At 44.3% G+C, this 21,049-nt stretch overlaps 2 protein-coding genes across 6 annotated transcripts; one reads left to right on the top strand and one right to left on the bottom strand.

Moving 5' to 3' along the window:
- Positions 1-5,853: 5,853 nt before the first annotated feature.
- LOC110524564 (multifunctional protein ADE2) lies at positions 5,854-15,442 on the bottom strand. Of its 5 annotated transcripts, none has more exons than XM_021604354.2 (16): positions 15,019-15,442; positions 14,196-14,687; positions 14,029-14,082; positions 13,390-13,914; positions 12,634-12,705; positions 12,023-12,171; positions 10,725-10,784; positions 10,590-10,626; positions 10,224-10,421; positions 9,294-9,472; positions 8,897-9,076; positions 8,645-8,758; positions 8,412-8,495; positions 7,327-7,507; positions 6,309-6,467; positions 5,854-6,191 (listed from the first exon to the last, which is right to left on the bottom strand). In XM_021604354.2, the coding sequence occupies exons 1-16, from the start codon at positions 15,425-15,427 to the stop codon at positions 6,025-6,027; spliced, it is 3,060 nt and encodes a 1,019-aa protein (XP_021460029.2). In that variant the 5' UTR covers positions 15,428-15,442; the 3' UTR covers positions 5,854-6,024. The 5 variants fall into 5 exon arrangements, with proteins under 5 accessions (XP_021460029.2, XP_036834296.1, XP_021460032.2 ...); XM_036978401.1 differs by having other exon boundaries at positions 5,858-6,191; positions 10,284-10,421; XM_021604357.2 differs by lacking the exons at positions 12,023-12,171; positions 12,634-12,705; positions 13,390-13,914; ... (1 more) ...; positions 14,196-14,687; positions 15,019-15,442 and adding an exon at positions 11,085-11,222 and having other exon boundaries at positions 5,858-6,191.
- On the top strand, positions 11,130-20,623 carry LOC110524565 (amidophosphoribosyltransferase). The gene is made up of 11 exons (XM_021604358.2): positions 11,130-11,393; positions 15,852-15,918; positions 16,281-16,487; positions 16,588-16,700; positions 16,798-16,943; positions 18,654-18,726; positions 18,820-18,971; positions 19,144-19,271; positions 19,385-19,606; positions 19,871-19,991; positions 20,072-20,623. The coding sequence occupies exons 1-11, from the start codon at positions 11,263-11,265 to the stop codon at positions 20,242-20,244; spliced, it is 1,533 nt and encodes a 510-aa protein (XP_021460033.1). The 5' UTR covers positions 11,130-11,262; the 3' UTR covers positions 20,245-20,623.
- The last annotated feature ends 426 nt before the right edge of the window (positions 20,624-21,049 follow it).

Here is a 21,049-nt window from a genome sequence, read left to right as displayed (position 1 = left end):
GCGGGCAACTGCCGGTCCCAGACTCTGAGATGTCTTTATATACAGTGCCTTGCGAAAGTATTCGGCCCCCTTGAACTTTGCGACCTTTTGCCACATTTCAGGCTTCAAACATAAAGATATAAAACTGTATTTTTTTGTGAAGAATCAACAACAAGTGGGACACAATCATGAAGTGGAACAACATTTATTGGATATTTCAAACGTTTTTAACAAATCAAAAACTGAAAAATTGGGCGTGCAAAATTATTCAGCCCCTTTACTTTCAGTGCATCAAACTCTCTCCAGAAGTTCAGTGAGGATCTCTGAATGATCCAATGTTGACCTAAATGACTAATGATGATAAATACAATCCACCTGTGTGTAATCAAGTCTCCGTATAAATGCACCTGCACTGTGATAGTCTCAGAGGTCCGTTAAAAGCGCAGAGAGCATCATGAAGAACAAGGAACACACCAGGCAGGTCCGAGATACTGTTGTGAAGAAGTGTAAAGCCGGATTTGGATACAAAAAGAGTTCCCAAGCTTTAAACATCCCAAGGAGCACTGTGCAAGCGATAATATTGAAATGGAAGGAGTATCAGACCACTGCAAATCTACCAAGACCTGGCCGTCCCTCTAAACTTTCAGCTCATACAAGGAGAAGACTGATCAGAGATGCAGCCAAGAGGCCCATGATCACTCTGGATGAACTGCAGAGATCTACAGCTGAGGTGGGAGACTCTGTCCATAGGACAACAATCAGTCGTATATTGCACAAATCTGGCCTTTATGGAAGAGTGGCAAGAAGAAAGCCATTTCTTAAAGATTTCCATAAAAAGTGTTGTTTAAAGTTTGCCACAAGCCACCTGGGAAACACACCAAACATGTGGAAGAAGGTGCTCTGGTCAGATGAAACCAAAATTGAACTTTTTGGCAACAATGCAAAATGTTATGTTTGGCGTAAAAGCAACACAGCTGAACACACCATCCCAAGTCAAAGTCCAGACCGGAATCCAATCGAGAATCTTTGGAAAGAACTGAAAACTGCTGTTCACAAATGCTCTCCATCCAACCTCACTGAGCTCGAGCTGTTTTGCAAGGAGGAATGGGAAAAAAAATTCAGTCTCTCGATGTGCAAAACTGATAGAGACATACCCCAAGCGACTTACAGCTGTAATCGGAGCAAAAGGTGGCGCTACAAAGTATTAACTTAAGGGGGCTGAATAATTTTGCACGCCCAATTTTTCAGTTTTTGATTTGTTAAAAAAGTTTGAAATATCCAATAAATGTCGTTCCACTTCATGATTGTGTCCCACTTGTTGTTGATTCTTCACAAAAAAATACAGTTTTATATCTTTATGTTTGAAGCCTGAAATGTGGCAAAAGGTCGCAAAGTTCAAGGGGGCCGAATACTTTCGCAAGGCACTGTACAGTTTCAGTTTGACACATCATACATAGTCACTCCTCTTTATGTAAATGACCAAAACCTTTTGGCTTTCTGCCTCTATTGTTTCCTAGTCTTACTTCTAATTTATCTAAGCCCATCGTTTCTTGGCGTGACCATAGTAATGATTCAAAAAATAATACACATTTACACACATAATGCAGGTGCATGTGTGAGGATAATTATAAGATTATGTATTAGCTTCCCTTAAACCCATAATGATTCTGTTTACTACTTTAAGATTTCACAATACATGTACTGGAAAATTACCCATAATAGCAGGGCCCATCGAGCTTGCCTAGAGCCTCCACTCCTCCAACACCATTTTGACGCAAGTAGTTCTCGATTTCCCACGTCGTAGTTTCTCTCAGCGGGGTTAAGACAATGGGAAAGGAAAGCGCAGGGATGCAGCTTTTGGTCCAGGGCAGAACGCTGGGACAGGACGGCCCCCCCTCCGACGTCCGAGGTGTCAACCTCCATCACGGAAGCTAAGGTGCTGTAACCTGGGAGTAAGCGGCAGTAGAAATGAGCAAACCCCAGGAAACGTTGCAGCTGCACTCTCGAGGTGGGTTGAGACCAATCCCCCACCGCTCTCACCTTGTCAGAGTCCATTTTAATATTTCCAGCAGCAATGGCCTACCCTAGGAAGGAGATGGTGGAGTGATGGAATTCATAATTTTCTGCTTTAACAAAAAGCTGGTTCTCCAGGAGATGCTGAAGGACTTGTCTTACGTGGAGGACAAGTTCTTGAACTGAACGGGAAAAAACAAGGATGTCGTCAAGGTAGACAAACACGAACCTGTTCAACATGTCATGGAGCATGTTGTTGACTAGGGCCTAGACAACTGCGGGAGCATTGATCAGTCTGAATGGCATAACAAGGTACTCGTAGTGCCTGCTAGCCATGTTTAAAGCTGTCTTCCATTCGTCTCCTTCCTGTCCCTGAACCAGATGGTAGGTGTTCCGAAGGTCCAACTTTGAGAAGTATTTGCCCCCTGGAGAGGCACGAAAGCCGAGGAGATGAGTGGTAGAGGGTAACTTTTTTTTTAACCATGATGTCATTCAGGCCCAGGAGGTCGATACACGGGCGCAGGGTTTTGTCCTTCTCCACAAAGAAGAACCCTGTGCCGGTGGGGGAGGCAGATGGACGAATACTCCCTGCAGCAAGAGAGTCCTCAATGTACCTTTCCATGGTCTTGGTCTCCTGACCCGACAGGGAATAAAGCCGCCCCCGAGGAATGAGTAGTTTCCGGGAGAAGGTCCATAGCGCAGTCGTAGGGTCAATGCGGAGGGTGACATGTAGTGTGGGCCTTGTCAAAAACCTCCCGGAGGTCATGGTACTCTGCGGGAATGGCGGAGAGATCCGAGGAAGACGTCCCGGGGCAGGCTGCGCCGACTTCAGACCAGTAGCCCAGTCGATCAGAGGATTGTGCCTCTGGAGCCATGAAAACCCCCAAACTACGGGTGCGTGAGGGGATTCAATGAGCAGGAACTGCATAGACTCACTGTGATTACCTGACACTCTCAGGTTAATGGGAAACGTATTGTGAGTGACTCTGCCAATAGAGCGCCCATCCTGCGCTCTGATGTCCATGGGAATGGAGAGGGGTTGTGTGGGGATTCCCAGCTCGGACACCAGGGTAGCGTCTATAAAGCTCTCTTGTACCCCAGAGTCAATGGGCACCCGGAGAGATTTGGACTGGTCATCCCAAAACAGGATAGCATGGAGAGGGGTACGAGTAATGGAAGATGGGAATCTTCCCGTACGGCTCACCAGCGTACCTACTTGATGAGCCTGGTCTTTTAATAGATAGATTGATATGTCCTGTTGTCCACAATACAGACAGCTCTTGGTGTTCCGTCTGCGTAAGCGTTCAGCAGGAGACAATCTGGCCCTGCACAGTTAAATGGGCTCCGGAGGAAGAGATTCCAAAGCACCTTTGTTATTCCCAAGGGTACTCGGGTGACATCGGAATCTCCCGGGGACTTCTCAGATTCCTCGGAGGTGAGGTCGGCACAGTGGATGAGTGAGTGTGACCGGGAGCAGACCTCCTCTCCCTCCTATGTTCCCGTAGCAGCCCATCGATCTGTATGGTTAAGGCTATGAGAGAGTCGAGATCCATGGGAAGCTCCCAGGCTGCGATCTAGTCTTTAACCACCTCCGATAATCCATGCAGGAACATGTAGAACAGAGCTTCCGGGTTCCAGGTACTCTCGGCGGCCAAAGTGCATAAATCTACAGCGTAGTCTGCCATACTACAGGAGTCTTGACGCAGTAGCTTACGAGCAGCCTCTCTCCCGGACAACGAAGAATCAAACACCTTTCTAACCTCCACCACAAACTCCTCCAGACTGAGGCAAAGAGTGGATTGTCGTATCAAGTACGTTATCCTCAAGCGATCCGAGAGAAACAAAGAGGGCTGCAGCTCAAATATGAGAGAACACTGGGAGAGAAACGCATGGCAGGATCCTGGATCCCCAGCATAGTGCTCTGGAGGAGGTCAACAGGGTTCTCGGGAAGCCGGGGTAGATTGGGGAGAAGCGCCACTGGTAGCTGGGTAACTATTCATGAAAATCGCAAATGAAATGAAATAAATATGCTAGCTCTCAAGCTTAGCCTTTTGTTAACAACACTGTCATCTCAGATTTTCGAAATATGCTTCTCAACCATAGGAAAACAATCATTTGTGTAACAGTAGCTAGCTAGCGTAGCATTTAGAGTTAGCATTCAGCAGGCAACATTTTCACAAAAACCAGAAAAGCATTAAAATTAAATAATTTACCTTTGAAGAACTTCAGATGTTTTCAATGAGGAGACTCTGTTAGATAGCAAATGTTCAGTTTTTCCTGAAAGATTATTTGTTTAGGAGAAATCGCTCCGTTTGGTGCGTCACGTTTGGCTACCAAAAAAACCCGAAAATCCAGTCATCAAAACGCCTAACTTTTTTCCAAATTAACTCCATAATATCGACTGAAACATGACAAGTTCAAACCCCCGAGCTGACAAGGTACAAATCTATCGTTCTGCCCCTGAACAGGCAGTTAACCCACAGTTCCTAGGCCGTCAATGAAAATAACAATTTGTTCTTAACTGACTTGCCTAGTTAAATAAAGGTAAAATAAAAAAATATTTATTTTTCAATCCCTGAACTTGCTTCCTGACTCTGAGTACATCGTTATATTGCATTAACATTCTACTTTTTAAAATTAATCTTAGTTTAAGGAACTATATTGTGGCCTTTCATGGCTTCCTGTTTCACCATGGGGAAAGGCAAAGAACTCAAATGAAGAGACAAATGCCAATTACACACTGGCAACAATTAAAACCCGAACACCACTTGCCTGGTAGAGGACCCAAGTGTATAGATCAGTATTAACTATTTTATTGTATTAACTATTTTATACAGTATTTTGTTGTTTATCTTTATCAAGGGTGCCAATCATTTTGGATGTGTCTGTACAGTACATTGCCATATTTAATTATGGGTTGGAACCTTCCCAGCAAGTCAGTTCATCAAATTTCTGTCCTGCTAGAGCTGCCCAGGTAAACTATAACTACTGTTATTGTGAAGTGGAAACGTCTTGGAGGAGCAACAGCTCATCCGCAAAGTGGTAGGCCACACAAGCTCAGAACGGGACTACTGAAGCGAGTAAAAATCTTCCGTCCTCAGTTGCAACACTGACTACCGAGTTCCTGCCTCTGGAAGCAACGTCAGCAAAATAATTGTTAGTCGGGAGCTTCATGAATTGGGTTTCCATGGCCAAGCAGCCCCACACAAGCCTAAGATCGCCAAGCGTCAGCTGGAGCTGACATTGGACAAAATGTGTTCTCTGGAGTGATGAATCACACTTCACCATCTGGCAGTCCGACAGACAAATCTGGGTTTGGCAGATTACAGGAGAACACTACCTGCCCCAGTGCATAGTGGCAACTGTAAAGTTTGGTGGAGGACAAATAGTCTGTGGCTGTGAAATTCTAGACGATTCTGTGCTTCCAACATTGTGGCAATAGTTTGCGGCAGGCCCTTTCCTGTTTAAGCATGTCAATGCCCTGTGCACAAAGCGAGGTCCATACAGAAATGGTTTGTCGAGATTGGTGTAGAAGAACTTGACTGGCCTGCAGAGCCCTGACCTCAAAGCAATCGAACACCTTTGGGATGAATCGGAACGCCAACTGCAAGCCAGGCCTAATCGGCCAACATCAGTGCCCAACCTCACTAATACTCGTGGCTGAATGGAAGCAAGTCCCTGCAGCAATGTTCCAACATCTCGTGGAAAGCAATCCCAGAAGAATGGAGGCTGTTATAGCAGCAATGGTGGGAACCAACTCCATATTAATGACCATGATTTTGGAATTAGATGTTCGACAAGCAGGTGTCCACATACACTACATGACCAAAGGTATACTGTATATGAAATAGAAAACAGATGTTTATACACATTAATCACTTTATTAAGGGAATGATTAGAGAAATGTGTTGTAGGGCTGATTTTACATGGCAAATATTTCATTAGACATGACACAGCCAAGCAGTGATCCTTCACAATGCCCATCTTAGAGAGCTCTGGTAGGGTTTGGAATGGTACAGTACAGGTGGCTCCTTACAGGCTACAGGCCTGCAGCTTCTTGTCAGCCTGCTTCAGAGACAGCCAGGTGTTGAGCATGGAGGCCCGCAGTTTGGACCACACCAGGTGGTCACTGAGCCCAAAGATCTGAGCTGCAAACTGGGCTGCAGCGTCAGGGGAGAAGACTGTGGAGCAGCCAAGACCTTTGGGAGAGAGGAGCAGTCAGGGTTAGTGTAAACACACAGATTAATTTCAAGGAGAATAACCATACATTACTGTACACACACAGCAAGACAGACCACATGGAGGGATGTACTCACCGCTGGGCATGCGAAGAGATGACCAGATGTCCTGTGCCCCCCAGTCAGGGGTGATAGGAGGGCAATTGATGACTGGGTAGGCTGTGTTTCCTGACATCACTGGACCAAGGCCATTGCTTCTGCCCGCCACAGCCACAAACACAGTTGGTACTCCGTCTCCTGGGAAAATACTGCACATTAGCCCACCCATACAGAAGAGTAAAATGTATAATGTTTTATATTAGATAGGCATTATTTTAGCCAGTATACTGCACAGTTACTCCACATACCGAGCCATTATTCAAAATGTATGTACCACATAATCTTCCACTTTCAATAAACATAAGCAGGCAACGGCTTGTACAATACTTGAACAATCTATGTAGAGAGGGGTAGCTATGTTCTTGTTTTTTTGTCCACCCACACCAAACGCGATCAGGACACACAGGTTGAAATATCAAAACCAACTCAGAACCAATTATATTCATTTAGGGACAGGTCAAAAGGCATTAAACATTTAGGGCAATTTAGCTAGCTTGCTGTTGCTAACTAATTTGCCCTATTTAGCTAGCTAGCTAATTTGTCCTGAAATGCACAAGGTTCTCTACTCTGACAATTAGTCCACAGATAAAATGGTCAACCGAATTAATTTCTCGTCATCTCCCCTCCTTACTTCAGGCTTATTTTTCTTCTTTGGACTTTATATGGCGATTGGCAACCAACTTTAATAAGGTGCATTATCACAAGCGACCTCCGTTCATCTTTCAATCACCCACGTGCGTATATACTCCTAAATTCCAACGAGGAGATGGGAGGCAGGACTTGGAGCACATTGAGCGTCACAAATAGAACTAACTTCTATTTTAGCACCTGGCAATGCAGATGCTCGTTGGCACGCGCGAGCAGTGTGTGTGTAATGATCGAATATCATGTATGTGTACATTTATTTTGCAACGCTCGCACATGCAACACAAGTGGCATGGTCAGCATGTTAGGGGTTGCCAGTAAGGTTAGGGCTATAAGGCTGAGCTTAGCCCACCTTCATATTCAGCTTTGATGCGAAGAGTCTCGTCTGGTCCTTTGTGTGCAGAGGTGACTCGGAGGACACAGTGGATTCCGTAGGAGCCACAGGCCTTCCTGATCTTCTCACAGTGGGCTAGGTCAGAGGTGGAGCCCATCAGAACCACCACTCTGCCACAGGCCTTGGGCTCCAGCAGAAGCTAGGGACACACAGACACCCCGTCAGTCTCTACTGAATGCCAGACCTAAACTATTTCACTATGGGCTGTACATGTGTCATGTGACAGACTAAAACAAACTGGGTTAAATTGACAGACGTTGTGAGGGAGTATGCAAATCTGAGATTACTCGGGTTGATCAAAGACTGGTCACAAAAAGGTTGAGCTATTTTAAATGCTGGGATTCACGTGAGAATCGCATAATGTATAGGTTATAACACTGGAATGGACCTCAATTAACAGACAAGTTCATGTTAAACTACCTGGGCCCAGATTCACACATTTCTTAACTGCCATTTTTTCCTTAACAATAGATTTAAGTTACTATTCTTCAAAAAGGTTCTTAAGTATTTACATTTCGCCTTAGAAATTAGATTATTGAAAATAAAGTTATTGGAAATGTTGTTAATTCCAAGATAGCTAAACCCTTGTCTTAAACTCAGGGCAGTGAGATAAAAAGCTCATGAAAGCAATTGTTTAATTCACAAACTTAATCTGAAAGTTTCAGTATTGATCATTTTAAACCCAAGAACATGTTTTAGAACAGTAATCTCAGTAAGAAATAAGATAACATGATTGCCATTGCTAGCTAAAATAGTTGCATAGCAACACATCTTAAAGACATTTAAGAAGTTTGTATGAAAATCATTAATCCTTAAAATATTGAGGAATTGCACTTACGAAGTTCTTATTTTTTCTTCTTAAGAATCTTTAAGTTTTTGCATAAGAAGTGCTTTGTAAATCTGGGCCCTGATCCTCTATCATTACAGTATGTTGATTCAAAACAAAGTAGTGGCTGTCGTCCTGATAAGAGATACAGCTAGTCAGCTCCTGTTATTTTAGGCTAAAGGGCACCGGACTAGTGGGATACACAAAGCTAGCCTACCTTCACTCTTTCAGAGACCCACTCAAAGTTTTTCTTCACCATCTGCATGGCCTCAGGAGTCACCTCCTTCAGGTCCCGGTACACCTGCAGAGAAGAAGACACAGGTTTATACTACAGTTAACATGGTGCAACTCAAAATCTGAGGTGGTTAAATTATGGCAACATTAGCATTTTTCCATAAAGGGAAGGCAGGATAGCAGCATTGGACAGAGCTATGCAGCAGACCATCTCACCTGTTTGTCTTTCTGCTGACTCCGATCTCCCGCAGGCCACAGCCTCCAGGAATCATTGTCAATCACATCAGCAAGCACAATTTCTTTGGTGCGCACATTCACACCAAACTCAATCTGTCAAACAGTCAGAGAAATGCATGTTAATTAACGGGAAGACATTCAATTCAAAACTTCCAGAACTAACTAAGAGCAAAACAATGGTCCACTTCATTACCACCCCTGACCATCTGAGGGTGGTGCTGAGCCACATACCTTCATATCCACCAGTGTGCAGTTCTGGGTGGCCCAGGCCCTCTCCAGAACCTCAAAGATGGCAACAGTGCTGCGGTTCATGATGTCCACCTCACAGCGGCCGATGTTGAGCCCAGCCAGAGAGAACTTAGTCTCCAGCAGCTGCTCCTCCGACCACTGAGGGTCATTGTTGGCATCATCCTAAGACAAACAAATAGTAACCAAGATTTCAGATAACGATGTAAACTGTAGAACACGGAAATATTTGTATGAAGATTGATGATGGATGAAGCACCTAACTTGCAATGTTTTCACTTGAGCGGAAAATGAATGTGTGCAAATTAAGCAGGAAGATTGGATTATCAGAGAGACTTTCTCTGCTGGGCATGATTGGACAGATACAAATACACACAAACACCTTGAAGAACATCTCCATTTTCAGAGGGGAGAACCTGTAGCCCTCCTTGACGCCTGGGTTCCTCTTCAGGAAGGATCCAGTAGCCACCCGCCGGCAGACCCACTCAATGGGGATCATCTCACAGTGGGCTGCCACGAACGCAGTCTCCGACTGCTGCCTTACAAAGGCTGTCTTAATGCCTGAGGTATAAAAAGAACACGAGGACTTATTCAGCCATTGGTGATTAAACAGCACCACTACTACAGCTGTGAAGGAAGCCAATTATCAGTCATTCAGGGAAGCCATCGTCTTAGATGAAGGGGAGGAAAGGGGGCTGGGGTGGGTCACGTTCTGTTTGATTAACAGAAGCATGTTCCGAGTCACAAGGAATTCATTTCCACGGTTTAGCTTACATCATGAGGGACACACTGGATGCAATTACCCCCATTTCTTTTAAAATTGTTGTGATATGGAGAGTCATTTCTGAACAGAGAGTGTTTAATAATGGACTACTGTGATCTCAAGGTCAAAATACAGGAATGCAACATGACCTGGATACCCAGGACAGCCCCCACTGTGGTCAGTTACAGACAGAAAACTCACTAATCATAGCTGTTTGTTCGCATTCTAGCTTGCATTCTAGCCTGTGGAAAAATGCACTCATGAACGTTGGCACAGCCAGACACACATACATACATACATACATACATACATATATACATACATACATATATACATACATACATATATATATATATATATATATATATATATATATATATTCTCACATTACCATAAAGCTTTAAAATTGATTACAGAATATTATGAATATATGGAGGAGGGCACATCTAAACTAGTTATCACACTCACCGACACAACCAAACTAATCCGTAACATTAACAAACTACAATCATGAATGATAATTGAAAACACTGTAGCCAGAAGACTCACCCGCTTCCTGCAGTAGCTTGAAAACACAGCTCGTGGTTCTGTTTGCTATCGCGGCCTTACCCTCCATCTGGTCCTTCCTCACCGCATTCCCGGCCGTAATTTGGTCCTTGGACTGGACCAGAACATGGCCTGGCTCATCCACGAGCTCGAATATCTGCTTGGTCTTTCCCTCATTTAGTTTCTGTCCAAGTTTCAGCACTTTAACAGAAAGCAGAAAAACATCAGTACGAAATCGACGCTGCAACACTTATTTACGGAAACGCGGGTTTTACAATGGGAATCCAATTATATTGTCACTCCGACTTGATGCTGTTTGCAACTAAAGAAAAATATGTTGTACAAGTTTTATTTTACACGAAACCATACCTGATGCAGGTGCCATGTTGGTAGATAATCTGAAACCCTGAAAAATAAAGCAAGTAAAAAGTTAAATTAAATCAACAGTGTGGGAAATGTACACCAAAAATATCTTACTTTCATCTATAATTCTCGCCACTTTACCTGCAACTCGTGGATTCGGCGCAGAAAGAGAAATGTGCTGCAGGAGTCACGACTGATTTTCTGAATCCAGAAAAGCCAATTACAATTTAGTATTGATTCAGGAATAACCAATTATAGTAATGTAGGCCTCACCACGTGGGGAAAACTTTTTTCCTTCCGCTGCTCACCCCAACATATCAGATCATCCCAAACACTGACCTAGTTGTAAAATAGGTGTCTTTGATTTTGAATTTTTTTTTTTACTTACTATCTGTTGAATACTTTCAAATAATTCTAATAACTTTATCACCAAAAAACATAGGGGGAATGACTACATATCGGTTCTCAGTCAAAGTCCTAATCGATATGAGTTTGTATTACTTTCGCAATTTGACACGGAGTCAGGGACGTCAATGAAGTTCCCCATTTTGTATCCCTGTAGGTTGAGCCCGTTCGTTAAGCCGTAGCTCTGTTGTCAACACGTGGCCAGTGTTTGAAGCGTGGAGATAGATACACGCTGTGTGAAGTAGACAAGCACCGGAGGCCCAGGAACTTAAGAATGAGCGAGTTCGAAGAATCTGGCATCGGAGAAGAGTGCGGCGTTTTCGGCTGTGTTGCCGCAGGAGAATGGCCAACACAACTAGAAGTTGCCCAAGTGTTAACTTTGGGACTTGTCGCGCTACAACATAGGTGAGTTGATGTTTTCTAGGTAGCAAATTTAAATAGCGTCGTTAACTTTTTTATAGCCATCCGCTAATCACAAATTCCCACTATCTTGCCCATAATTGATTAGCTACACTGCTATAATGGTTACAACTTTCATCACTTAAAAAATGCATTGTAGTTCGCAATGTCTCAAAACAACGTGGTGTGGCGTCAACGTTCCACATTGCTTTTCAACTTTTTTATTTATTTAACTAGGCAAGTCAGTTAAGAACAAATTCTTATTTTCAATGACGGCCTGGGAACAGTGTGTTAACTGTCTGTCTGTTCAGGGGCAGAACGACAGATTTGTACCTTGTCAGCTCGGGGGTTTGAACTTTCAACCTTCCGGTTACTAGTCCAACGCTCAAACCACTAGGCTTCCCTGCCGCCCCAACTTTGTACATTGTGTTACGTTGTTTCCCGTTAAAGTATGGCGATCTCTGGACTTCTTTGGATTCCAGACTGCTACATTTCTCCAATGCAGACTCCACTCAAATCTTTCTTAAAGGTATTGTGTGCCACAACTTTCAGACACATTTACTCCTATTATATACAACAGTCAACTGGTTACAATGATAACATCATTTGTAACATTCGGACGTGATTAGGCCTACCTGTTTTTGTCGGACAGAGGCTGCCATTGAGTAGACTGAGTTGATCTCTGTAATGGGAATGTTTTGTTGTTCCTCCAATTTGCACTGGAAATCAATACTCTCAGCACAGCTGCTCCCAGTATCATTTTTCTTCACAATTCTACAGGTATCTAAAGAAAACAAGGATTCAAAAGGGCTAATACATGAGAGATTGAGTTGAGGGGTTAAATGCCTTCATCATTGATTCATCAATCACTTTTGTGTAGAAGTCTGATTCTTGACCTTGGTCCTCTCAAGTTGATTGTGATGATGTGTTCTAAGAAAACATTTCAAAATGTATACTAAAGAATGTGCAGATTGCAATCTTATTGTTCTGCGTTTTGAGCATATGGATACACTGAATTCAAATTGCAGTTTTGTAAAGAAGGCTAGTGTTTTTGCACATTCTCAGCAGTTTTGACTCCTCTCACCAGCCCACTCTCCCATGATTAGATCAGGACTCTTATTGGTAAGTCACAGGACTGACTCACAGTCACACGTCCATCATTATTCTGTTACTGAGCCTTTGGTCGCGAGTGGATTTAAAAATGAGATGAGACATAATTGTGGAAGGAGGAGGTACAATTTCAAACCTTGAATCAATGCTTTCCTTTTCAGTCCTCTTTTTGCAGTCAGATCCTGTCTTTTATCGGTATCAGAATTGTCTGGAAGGAACACAGAGGCATGCAACATCACTAATGCACAATTTCATAACTTATTTTCCCCAACCAGGTTCTACTGGCTCAAACTACCAGCATTGGGGCTGATGGGGTTTATTTTTGTTATGTTATAGTTTAGCTTGTTATAGGCAACAAAAGATGTGGGATATGTCTGAAGATGTAATGGCTTGCATTGGAGTGTGCTATTTTTTTTTTATGGTCACCACTAAACTACAGCTGTGAAGGAAGCCAATTATCAGTCAATCAGGGAAGCCATTGTCTTAGATCAAAGGGGGCTGGGGTGGGTCACGTTCTGTTTGATTAACAGAAGCATGTTCCGAGTCACAAGGAATTGATTTCCACGGTTTAGCTTACATCATGAGGGACACACTGGATGCAGTTACCCCCATTTCTTTTAAAATTGTTGTGATATGGAGAGTCATTTCTGAACAGAGAGTGTTTAATAATGGACTACTGTAATCTCAAGGTCAAAATACCGGAATGCAACATGACCTGGATACCCAGGACAGCCCCCACTGTGGTCAGTTACAGACAGGACACTCACTAATCATAGCTGTTTGTTTGCATTCTAGCCTGTGGACAAATGCATTTAGTGGTGACTTTTATATAGTCACCACTAAATGATTTGGAGTGACCTTAGGTTGCTCTACAAAGGAGTCACTTTCTTACCTGTGTGTCTTTGTTTGTCCTCATTCTTTGGGATAACCTCATAGCTTTGAGCTGTGTAAGAGTTAACTGGACAAGTCATGGCATCTGTGTCATCCTCATACCCCATCATGGCCCCAGCCAAAATGGTGCCAGCCTCTGCTTGTTCCTCATATCCCATAGCAGGTCCACTATCTGACCTGGTCAAAATGGCATCCACTTCATCATAGAACCTCATGAGACGGCGTGGGTCTGTGCTGTCAGCCCTGCCCCTCTGTAGGGAGCGATACAGGTACTTGAGGTTCTTGTATTTGGTGTGACACTGCTTCCAGTCGCGCTCCACCCCCTGCTGCAGTAGCCGGCAGGAGATCTGCACAAAGATATCCCTCTTCCTGGTGGAGCTCTCCAGCTGCCTGCACACACCCTCCTCCGACCACACCTGGATCAGAGCATGCACCTCCTGGTCACTCCAGTTCCGGCCTGTGTCAGACACCGTTACCACGTGGAACTGCTCGGAGCTAGATTGATCCAATGGTGATAGATAGACTCCTAGGATGGGAGACAGAATGTAGAATAGAGTGAGCATAAGCAATTATGCCAAGCCCATGTACTGCACATCATTTCAGAAGGCTTTTCTGCTATAGGTTATTTGATTATACATACCTGATTCCCTTTGGTTTTGGTCTGTGTCTAGCTCATAATCGTCACTGTTGTCATCTGAAAGATGCATTGTTCTAGAAATGTTAAAAGTAGGTCTAAGCAATGTATTCATTCAGTATCTCATCACCTGCTATAAACTTGTAGTATTATTTTTTTTGTTAAAATCTCACCATCGTCTATCTCAATGACCAGGTCTCCTTCAGGTTCTTTAGACTGAGTCTTGCCTTCCAGAGGGCCCAGCCTCCCAGCTCCCTGGTCCCCTTCAGGTCCTCCCTGCATATCCTGGCCCCCTTCAAATCCATTGTCCAGCACTATGGCCTCTACCTCATCAAAGAACTTCATGTACCTTCCTGGGCCACTTCCACTGCTGCCTGCAGCGTCCTGGGCACTCTTGGCTGTCTTGTACTCATACTTGAGGTTCTTGTATTTAGTGCGGCATTGTTTCCAGTTGCGCACCACTCCGAAGCCCCTCTGCATGCAGCGGGCCATCTCCTGGAAGATGGCCTTGTTGCGTAGCGTTCCTTTGAGGCGTTGGCGGACGTGGCGGTCAGACCAGACACAAAGCAGAGCTCGCACCTCCTCATCTGTCCAATGGCGGCCCCCCTCAGGGCCCACGTATTGGGCATAAGGGAGAGCCTCGTGAAGAATCTGACACAGGCCTCCTAAACAAACACACATGCATTTTTAAAGGAATGTCAATCAGGGGGTCCATTTTTTATATTGTCTGTTACTGATACTCTGGTTTATTTAGATTCAGTGTAACCCTTTTTCTTGGCTAATGGTATGTGACTCCAGTTATGTCTGAGTCAACATTTCTGTCATGAAGCGGCCTCTTTATCTAAATTAGGGATACCTCAAAGATTATGCTAATTAGACTGCTTTTGTGTATACTAAACATCTTCCGATTTTATTCTATTGTAAATTAGTCTATAAAAGTCCAGTGTGTCAGCATTATACTATTTTTTTCTCAGCCAGTACACTGTTCCAGTTTACCTTCCTGTATTATGACTGAGGAAGAGTGAGCCTCTTTCTCACTGGTAAGATCCTCCTTTTCCTCCCAGTCACTTTGGTTCATTTGGGTGTCCATCATGGCTGCTTTCCCCTGGCTGTAGTTAGTGGATGTGCTTGGCTGTTCAGCCTTCCTGCCCTGAAGTCCCAGCCTCCTGCACTGGGCCTGGCACTCCCTCCAGCCACGCAGCACGCTCAGCCTTTTCAGCTGCTCTGAGATGCATTCAAATGTGGCTCTACTGCATACACCTGAATTCTGAGCTGCTCCCAGCTCCCCCCACACTGACAGAAGAGCCAGCACCTCCGTTTCCCTCCACTGCCCTGCTGCACCTGTCTCCTCCAACTCTAGAATCTCCTCCTCTTCACCTCTTTGTCTCCCTGCTCCTTTCTCCATGTTTGAGCTGACCTGGAAATGCTTCTTTCTCTCCCAGCCCCCCTTCCTCTGGTGCCTGGTTCCCAAGGCAACCAGGCGGTTAAGCCGAGAGGAACGGCCTACCAAATCAAAGCAGCCTCACTACTGGCTTAAGCTGTGTGGTGTGGGGGAGGAACTGATGGACTGTAATCCGAGAAGCAGCTTGGCAAATTGGCTGAGGCTGCAGTGCAAGGCCATTCCATATAAGGCAACTCCACTGCAGATACACATACCCCATCATTTTTCCTCTGTTCTAAAACACTTCTCCTTTACCAAATCGGTTAAGTCTGCCCTAAGACAGTATACATACAGAAAAGCTAGCGTCAAACATGTTGCATTAAGCAAATTGTCTTAAGACTAGAACCTAAATGTTATTCAAGCAATTGATTTGTCTTTGTTTATTTAGGGGTCAGGAAAGTGCTGGAATCGTCACAAGTAATGGAGTCAACCCACCAACGTACAACACCCTCAAGGTAAAAATGTGTGACATACAGAACCATTCAGTACGAAAACATGAAAGAGAAACATGGCTATAATCACTCATTCCAGATAATGATGATAACTCAACATCCTTTCAGTGTCCTCAAACTAAGCACAATACCACCACTTTTCCCCCAAAACACATTAACATGTCAACTAAAGTCTCAGACAGGGAGGGAACCTGCTGTACAGAAATAAGACAACAGTTATGTCATCACGTTAAAGCTTTACTAAGCACATTTTGGCTACAATTTGTATTTATTTTTATGAATGCACAAGCTTTTAGTTCAGTATGTGTGTCCAAGATGTCTGCATGTGTTATTGTTCTGATTTGGTATGTCGCTTCCCTTCACAGGGGATGGGGTTAGTGAACAATGCCTTTCCACCTGAGGACCTTCTGAAGCTGCGCTATGGTAACCTGGGCATCGGGCACACACGCTACTCCACCACGGGCATCTCTGAGCTGCAGAACTGCCAGCCCTTTGTAGTGGACACACTGCACGGCAAGATAGCTGTGGCACACAACGGGGAGCTGGTCAATGCAGCCGCACTGCGTAAAAAGGTGGGCCATGCTGTCATATGACTGTGTGTGCATTTGTTTATATTGTAGTTGATTATTGTGTATTTGTGTATAAGCATACATAACTGTGTGTGTATGGCAGGTGATGCGTCACGGCGTGGGTCTCTCCACCAGCTCAGACAGTGAGCTCATCACCCAGCTGCTGGCTCTGACTCCGCCCATGGAGGAGCTGGATGCCCCTGACTGGGTGGCCAGGTCCATACTATGGCCTTCTAATCCATTCCAATAATACCCCATTTCTTTTATGCCCTGTAAAGATCATCTTGATTGATTGTTATTCTTTCTATTGCAGGATAAAGAACCTGATGCATGAGACCCCTACATCCTACTCACTGCTGGTGATGTACACAGATGTGATCTATGCTATCCGTGACCCGTACGGAAACAGACCGCTCAGCATCGGACGCCTCGTCCCCATTTCTAAACTCCACACTGCAGGTGTTTTTGGTGCTTCCTTAGCGCTGCATGGTATTTGTGTGTCTTTGTCGTGTGTATTTTTGATGTAACTCATCTACGAGCAGAGTTATTAATCTATGTACAGTTAGTCAAATATATTTTTTTGCACACCAAATTATGATTCAGTCATTTTTTGACTAAAGTGAAAATTCTAAATTGTTTTTTTTGGTCCTGTGCAATTTGTAAATCAAAAAAATACTTGTGTGAACACAAAGTTTAAAAAAATATATAAATAAGTCATATTGTTTTAGAAGAAATAGTGAGTCGTGCAAGTGTGCCAATATATTTGACCGCAGCTATATACAGCTCTGGGAAAAAAGAGACCACTGCAAAATTCAGTTTCTCTGCTTTTATTATTTATAGGTATGTGTTTGGGTAAAATGAACATTTTTGTTTTATTCTATAAACTACTGACAACATTTCTCCCAAATAAAAATATTGTAATTTAGAGCTTTAATTTTCAGAAAATAACAACTGGTCAAAATAACCAAAAAGATGCAGTGTTGTCAGACCTCGAATAATGCAAAGAAAATAAGTTCATATTCATTTTTAAACAACACAATACTAATGTTTTAACTTAGGAAGAGTTCACAAATCAATATTTGGTGGAATAACCCTGATTTTAAACAAAATAAATGTACCCCCTTTTTCTCCCCAATTTTTGTGGTATCCAACTCCAGCACGGACTCGGGAGAGGCGAAAGTCGAGAGCCATGCGTCCTCCGAAACACAACCCAAGCCGCACTGCTTCTTAACACAGCGCGCTTCCAACCCGGAAGCCAGCCGCACCAATGTGTCGGAGGAAACACCGCACACGTGGTCAGCGTGCACTGCGCCCGGCCCGCCACAGGAGTCGTTAGTGCGCCATGAGACAAGGATATCCCTGCCAGCCAAACCCTCCCTAACCCGGACAATGCTAGGCCAATTGTGCGTCGCCCTTGGGCCTCCCCGTCGCGGCTGGCTGCGACAGAGCCTGGATTCGAACCCAGCCACCCGGGAGACCCCATAACCCTGATTTTCAATCACAGCTTTCATGTGTCTTGGCATGCCCTCCACCAGTCTTTCACATTGATCAAATCACATTTATTTATATAGCCCTTCATACATCAGCTGATATCTCATAGTGCTGTACAGAAACCCAGCCTAAAACCCCATTGATGTTGGGTGACTTTATGCCACACCCGGCGCAAAAATTCAAGCAGCTCGGCTTTGATGGCTTGTGACCATCCATCTTCCTCTTGATCACATTCCAGAGGTTTTCAATGGGGTTCAGGTCTGGAGATTGGGCTGGCCATGACAGGGTCTTGATCTGGTGGTCCTCCATCCACACCTTGATTGACCTGGCTGTGTGGCAGGGAGCATTGTCCTGCTGGAAGCATTTTCCTGCTGGGAAAACCGATGTTAATTGAAATGCATTCCAGGTGACTACCTCATGAAGCTGGTTGATAGAATGCCAATAATGTGCAACGCTGCCATCAAGGCAAAGGGTGGCTACTTTGAAGAATCTCATGTGAAATGTTTTTATTTGTTTTAACATTTTTTTTTTGGTTACTACATGATTCCATATGTGTTATTAAAAATAGTTTAAAGAAAAAACCCTTGAATGGGTAGGTGTGTCCAAACTTTTGACTGGTACTGTATATAAAATTGAGAGGATGGATGATTGACAAGGCCATATTGTGTCCTCTGTCAGGTGCTGGCGAGAGAGACACAGAGGGTTGGGTGGTGTCATCAGAGTCCTGCAGCTTCCAGTCAATCGGTGCCAAGTGAGCTCTCATCACCAGTGACCAACCTCTTATTGCCATGGCAACATGTGGTCCTGTGGCTCACAAGCTTCTCTCTCTCTGTCTGTTCCTTAGGTACTACAGAGAGGTGATGCCTGGAGAGATAGTCCAGATCTCCAAACACGGTGTGAAGTCCCTAAGCATTGTCCCTCGCCCCGAGGGAGACCTCCCTGCCTTTTGCATCTTTGAATATGTTTACTTTGCCAGACCAGACTCCATATTTGAAGGTAGGCATAGATAGTAGTTGTCCTGGCTAATAACACAAAAACGTTTTAAGTTGTAGTACTGAGTCAGTGAGAGTAGTAAATAGTTTGGCTGGGAGGTTACAGCACATTACTTGCTTTTTAGCTGATGCCAGACTAGCTATAGTTTCCTCAGTGTTTCCACCTGGTGTTGCAGGTCAGATGGTGTACACAGTCAGGCAGCGCTGTGGACGGCAGCTAGCCATTGAGGCCCCTACAGAGGCAGACGTGGTCAGCACTGTGCCTGAGTCTGCTACTCCTGCTGCACTGGGATACGCAGAGCAGGTGAGTCGTGGCACCTATTGAATGTTGATAGCAATAGGGTGCATATTCTGACTCGTGCATATTCATACAATATTCTAGGCTTCAGTTTGTACTCTTCTGTTCCATCTCTGCAGTCGGGACTGCCGTACGTAGAGGTTCTGTGTAAGAATCGCTACGTTGGGAGGACATTTATTCAACCAAACACACGGCTCAGGCAGTTGGGGGTGGCCAAGAAGTTTGGTGCGCTGACAGACAACTTTGCAGGCAAGCGGGTGGTGCTTGTTGATGATTCCATCGTCAGGGGCAACACCATCGCCCCCATAATCAAGTTGTTGAAGGAAGCAGGAGCCACAGAAGTGAGTGGCCCAGAGTTGATCATTATCAGTCCTGCTCTTAATATAAATTATACTGCATGTTAGTCTCTCTCTCCTGTTTATAATGGTTGATTACTCAAGTTTCAGTTAAGTTTTATTAGTCTTATGTATGTGATACGCATGGTATACATGTCCAATGAAATTCTTACTTGCAGGTTCCTTCTCGACAATGAAAGACGACATCTGGTCTCACATTGTCTGTCTGTAATGACCACTCATTTTGGTTGCTGACCTCCCCTCCCATAGGTCCACATCCGCGTTGCCTCCCCACCCATCAGGTTCCCCTGCTACATGGGCATCAACATCCCCACAAAAGAGGAGCTCATTGCTAACAGGCCAGAGTTTAAGGACATTGCTGGCTACATTGGTGAGATCCGGAATACTTATTATTCGACGTGTGTGTGTGGTCCAGATCTTAAAACGATGTTCTGTAATTCTGTAATGTAGGTGCCACCAGCGTGCAGTATCTGTCAGTGGAGGGCCTGGTGTCAGCTGTGCAGGGGGGAATCCCCTCCCTCCAGAAGGATGAGCGGATCAGCACCAACACCAAGGCCAGCAGGAGAGTGGGCCACTGCACCGCCTGCCTCACAGGCAAATACCCTGTGGAACTGGAGTGGTGACCGCTGACCCCAACCTCAAACCACAACCACTATCTTGACCACACTACTGCTGTTATTGTACTTAACCTAATGTCTAAAGTGTGAACCTTAACCATACTCTAACCAAGGAAGTGCCTCTTGGAGCCTACTTGGTCACAGTATGGGTGCCTGAGGCACAGCCTCACCTTGACAAGTAAACACAGAATTGCTGTAGCTACTACATTTTTCTTGAAAGCTGTTACGGTTTGAGTGGTGCCTGGCCTGCTTTGGTCTGAAACCGTTGGGCCTTGATGCTTCCACTCTGGCAACACAACAACCTTATGCACGTCAATGTATTACATTTCAACCAGCCTTTTCATTCCACATAATATTCCATTGTTATTAAAAGCTAGCATTCTGACCCCTTTCTCTCATTGGAGAGCTTAGTTACAAGTGGCCTTATCAGCTGTAAGACGCACAACTTCAAACCAAAAACGTTATGTGAAAACAACTTGCTTCCATTTAATTTAGCCTTAAACCTCTACTAAATTGACCTGCAAATGTATTTTGCTTATATCCTGTTTACAAAGTGGTTGAATCCTGTTTCCCTACTTTCAGACTAATCACTGTCCCTCCTGTAAAGTGCATACTACACTGAACAAATATAAATGCAACAATTTCAAATATTTTACTGAGTTAGAGTTCATAAGGAAATCTTCAATTGGAATAAAATCATTAGGCCCAAATCTATGGATTTCACATGACTGGGAATACAGATATGCATCTGTTGGTCACAGATACCTATCCTTTGCATAGAGTTGATCAGGCTGTTGATTGAGGCCTGGCG

Source organism: Oncorhynchus mykiss, chromosome 5 (genome assembly GCF_013265735.2).
Source record: "Oncorhynchus mykiss isolate Arlee chromosome 5, USDA_OmykA_1.1, whole genome shotgun sequence".
Taxonomy (NCBI): Eukaryota; Metazoa; Chordata; class Actinopteri; order Salmoniformes; family Salmonidae; genus Oncorhynchus; species Oncorhynchus mykiss.
The sequence above is the reverse complement of the archived record's forward strand: the minus strand, read 5'-3'. Positions and strand labels throughout refer to the sequence as shown.

Excerpts from the sequence above, each read along its gene's own strand:
- LOC110524564 (XM_021604354.2), bottom strand. The coding sequence starts at position 15,427 with ATGGAGAAAGGAGCAGGGAGACAAAGAGGTGAAGAGGAGGAGATTCTA. Across the intron at positions 14,688-15,018 it reads CTCAGTCATAATACAGGAAG|GAGGCCTGTGTCAGATTCTT; the intron begins GTAAACTGGAAC and ends GTGTTTGTTTAG. Across the intron at positions 8,496-8,644 it reads GTCAGCAGAAAGACAAACAG|GTGTACCGGGACCTGAAGGA; the intron begins GTGAGATGGTCT and ends TCTTCTCTGCAG.
- LOC110524565 (XM_021604358.2), top strand. The coding sequence starts at position 11,263 with ATGAGCGAGTTCGAAGAATCTGGCATCGGAGAAGAGTGCGGCGTTTTC. Across the intron at positions 19,272-19,384 it reads CACTGGGATACGCAGAGCAG|TCGGGACTGCCGTACGTAGA; the intron begins GTGAGTCGTGGC and ends CCATCTCTGCAG. Across the intron at positions 19,607-19,870 it reads AGGAAGCAGGAGCCACAGAA|GTCCACATCCGCGTTGCCTC; the intron begins GTGAGTGGCCCA and ends CCCCTCCCATAG.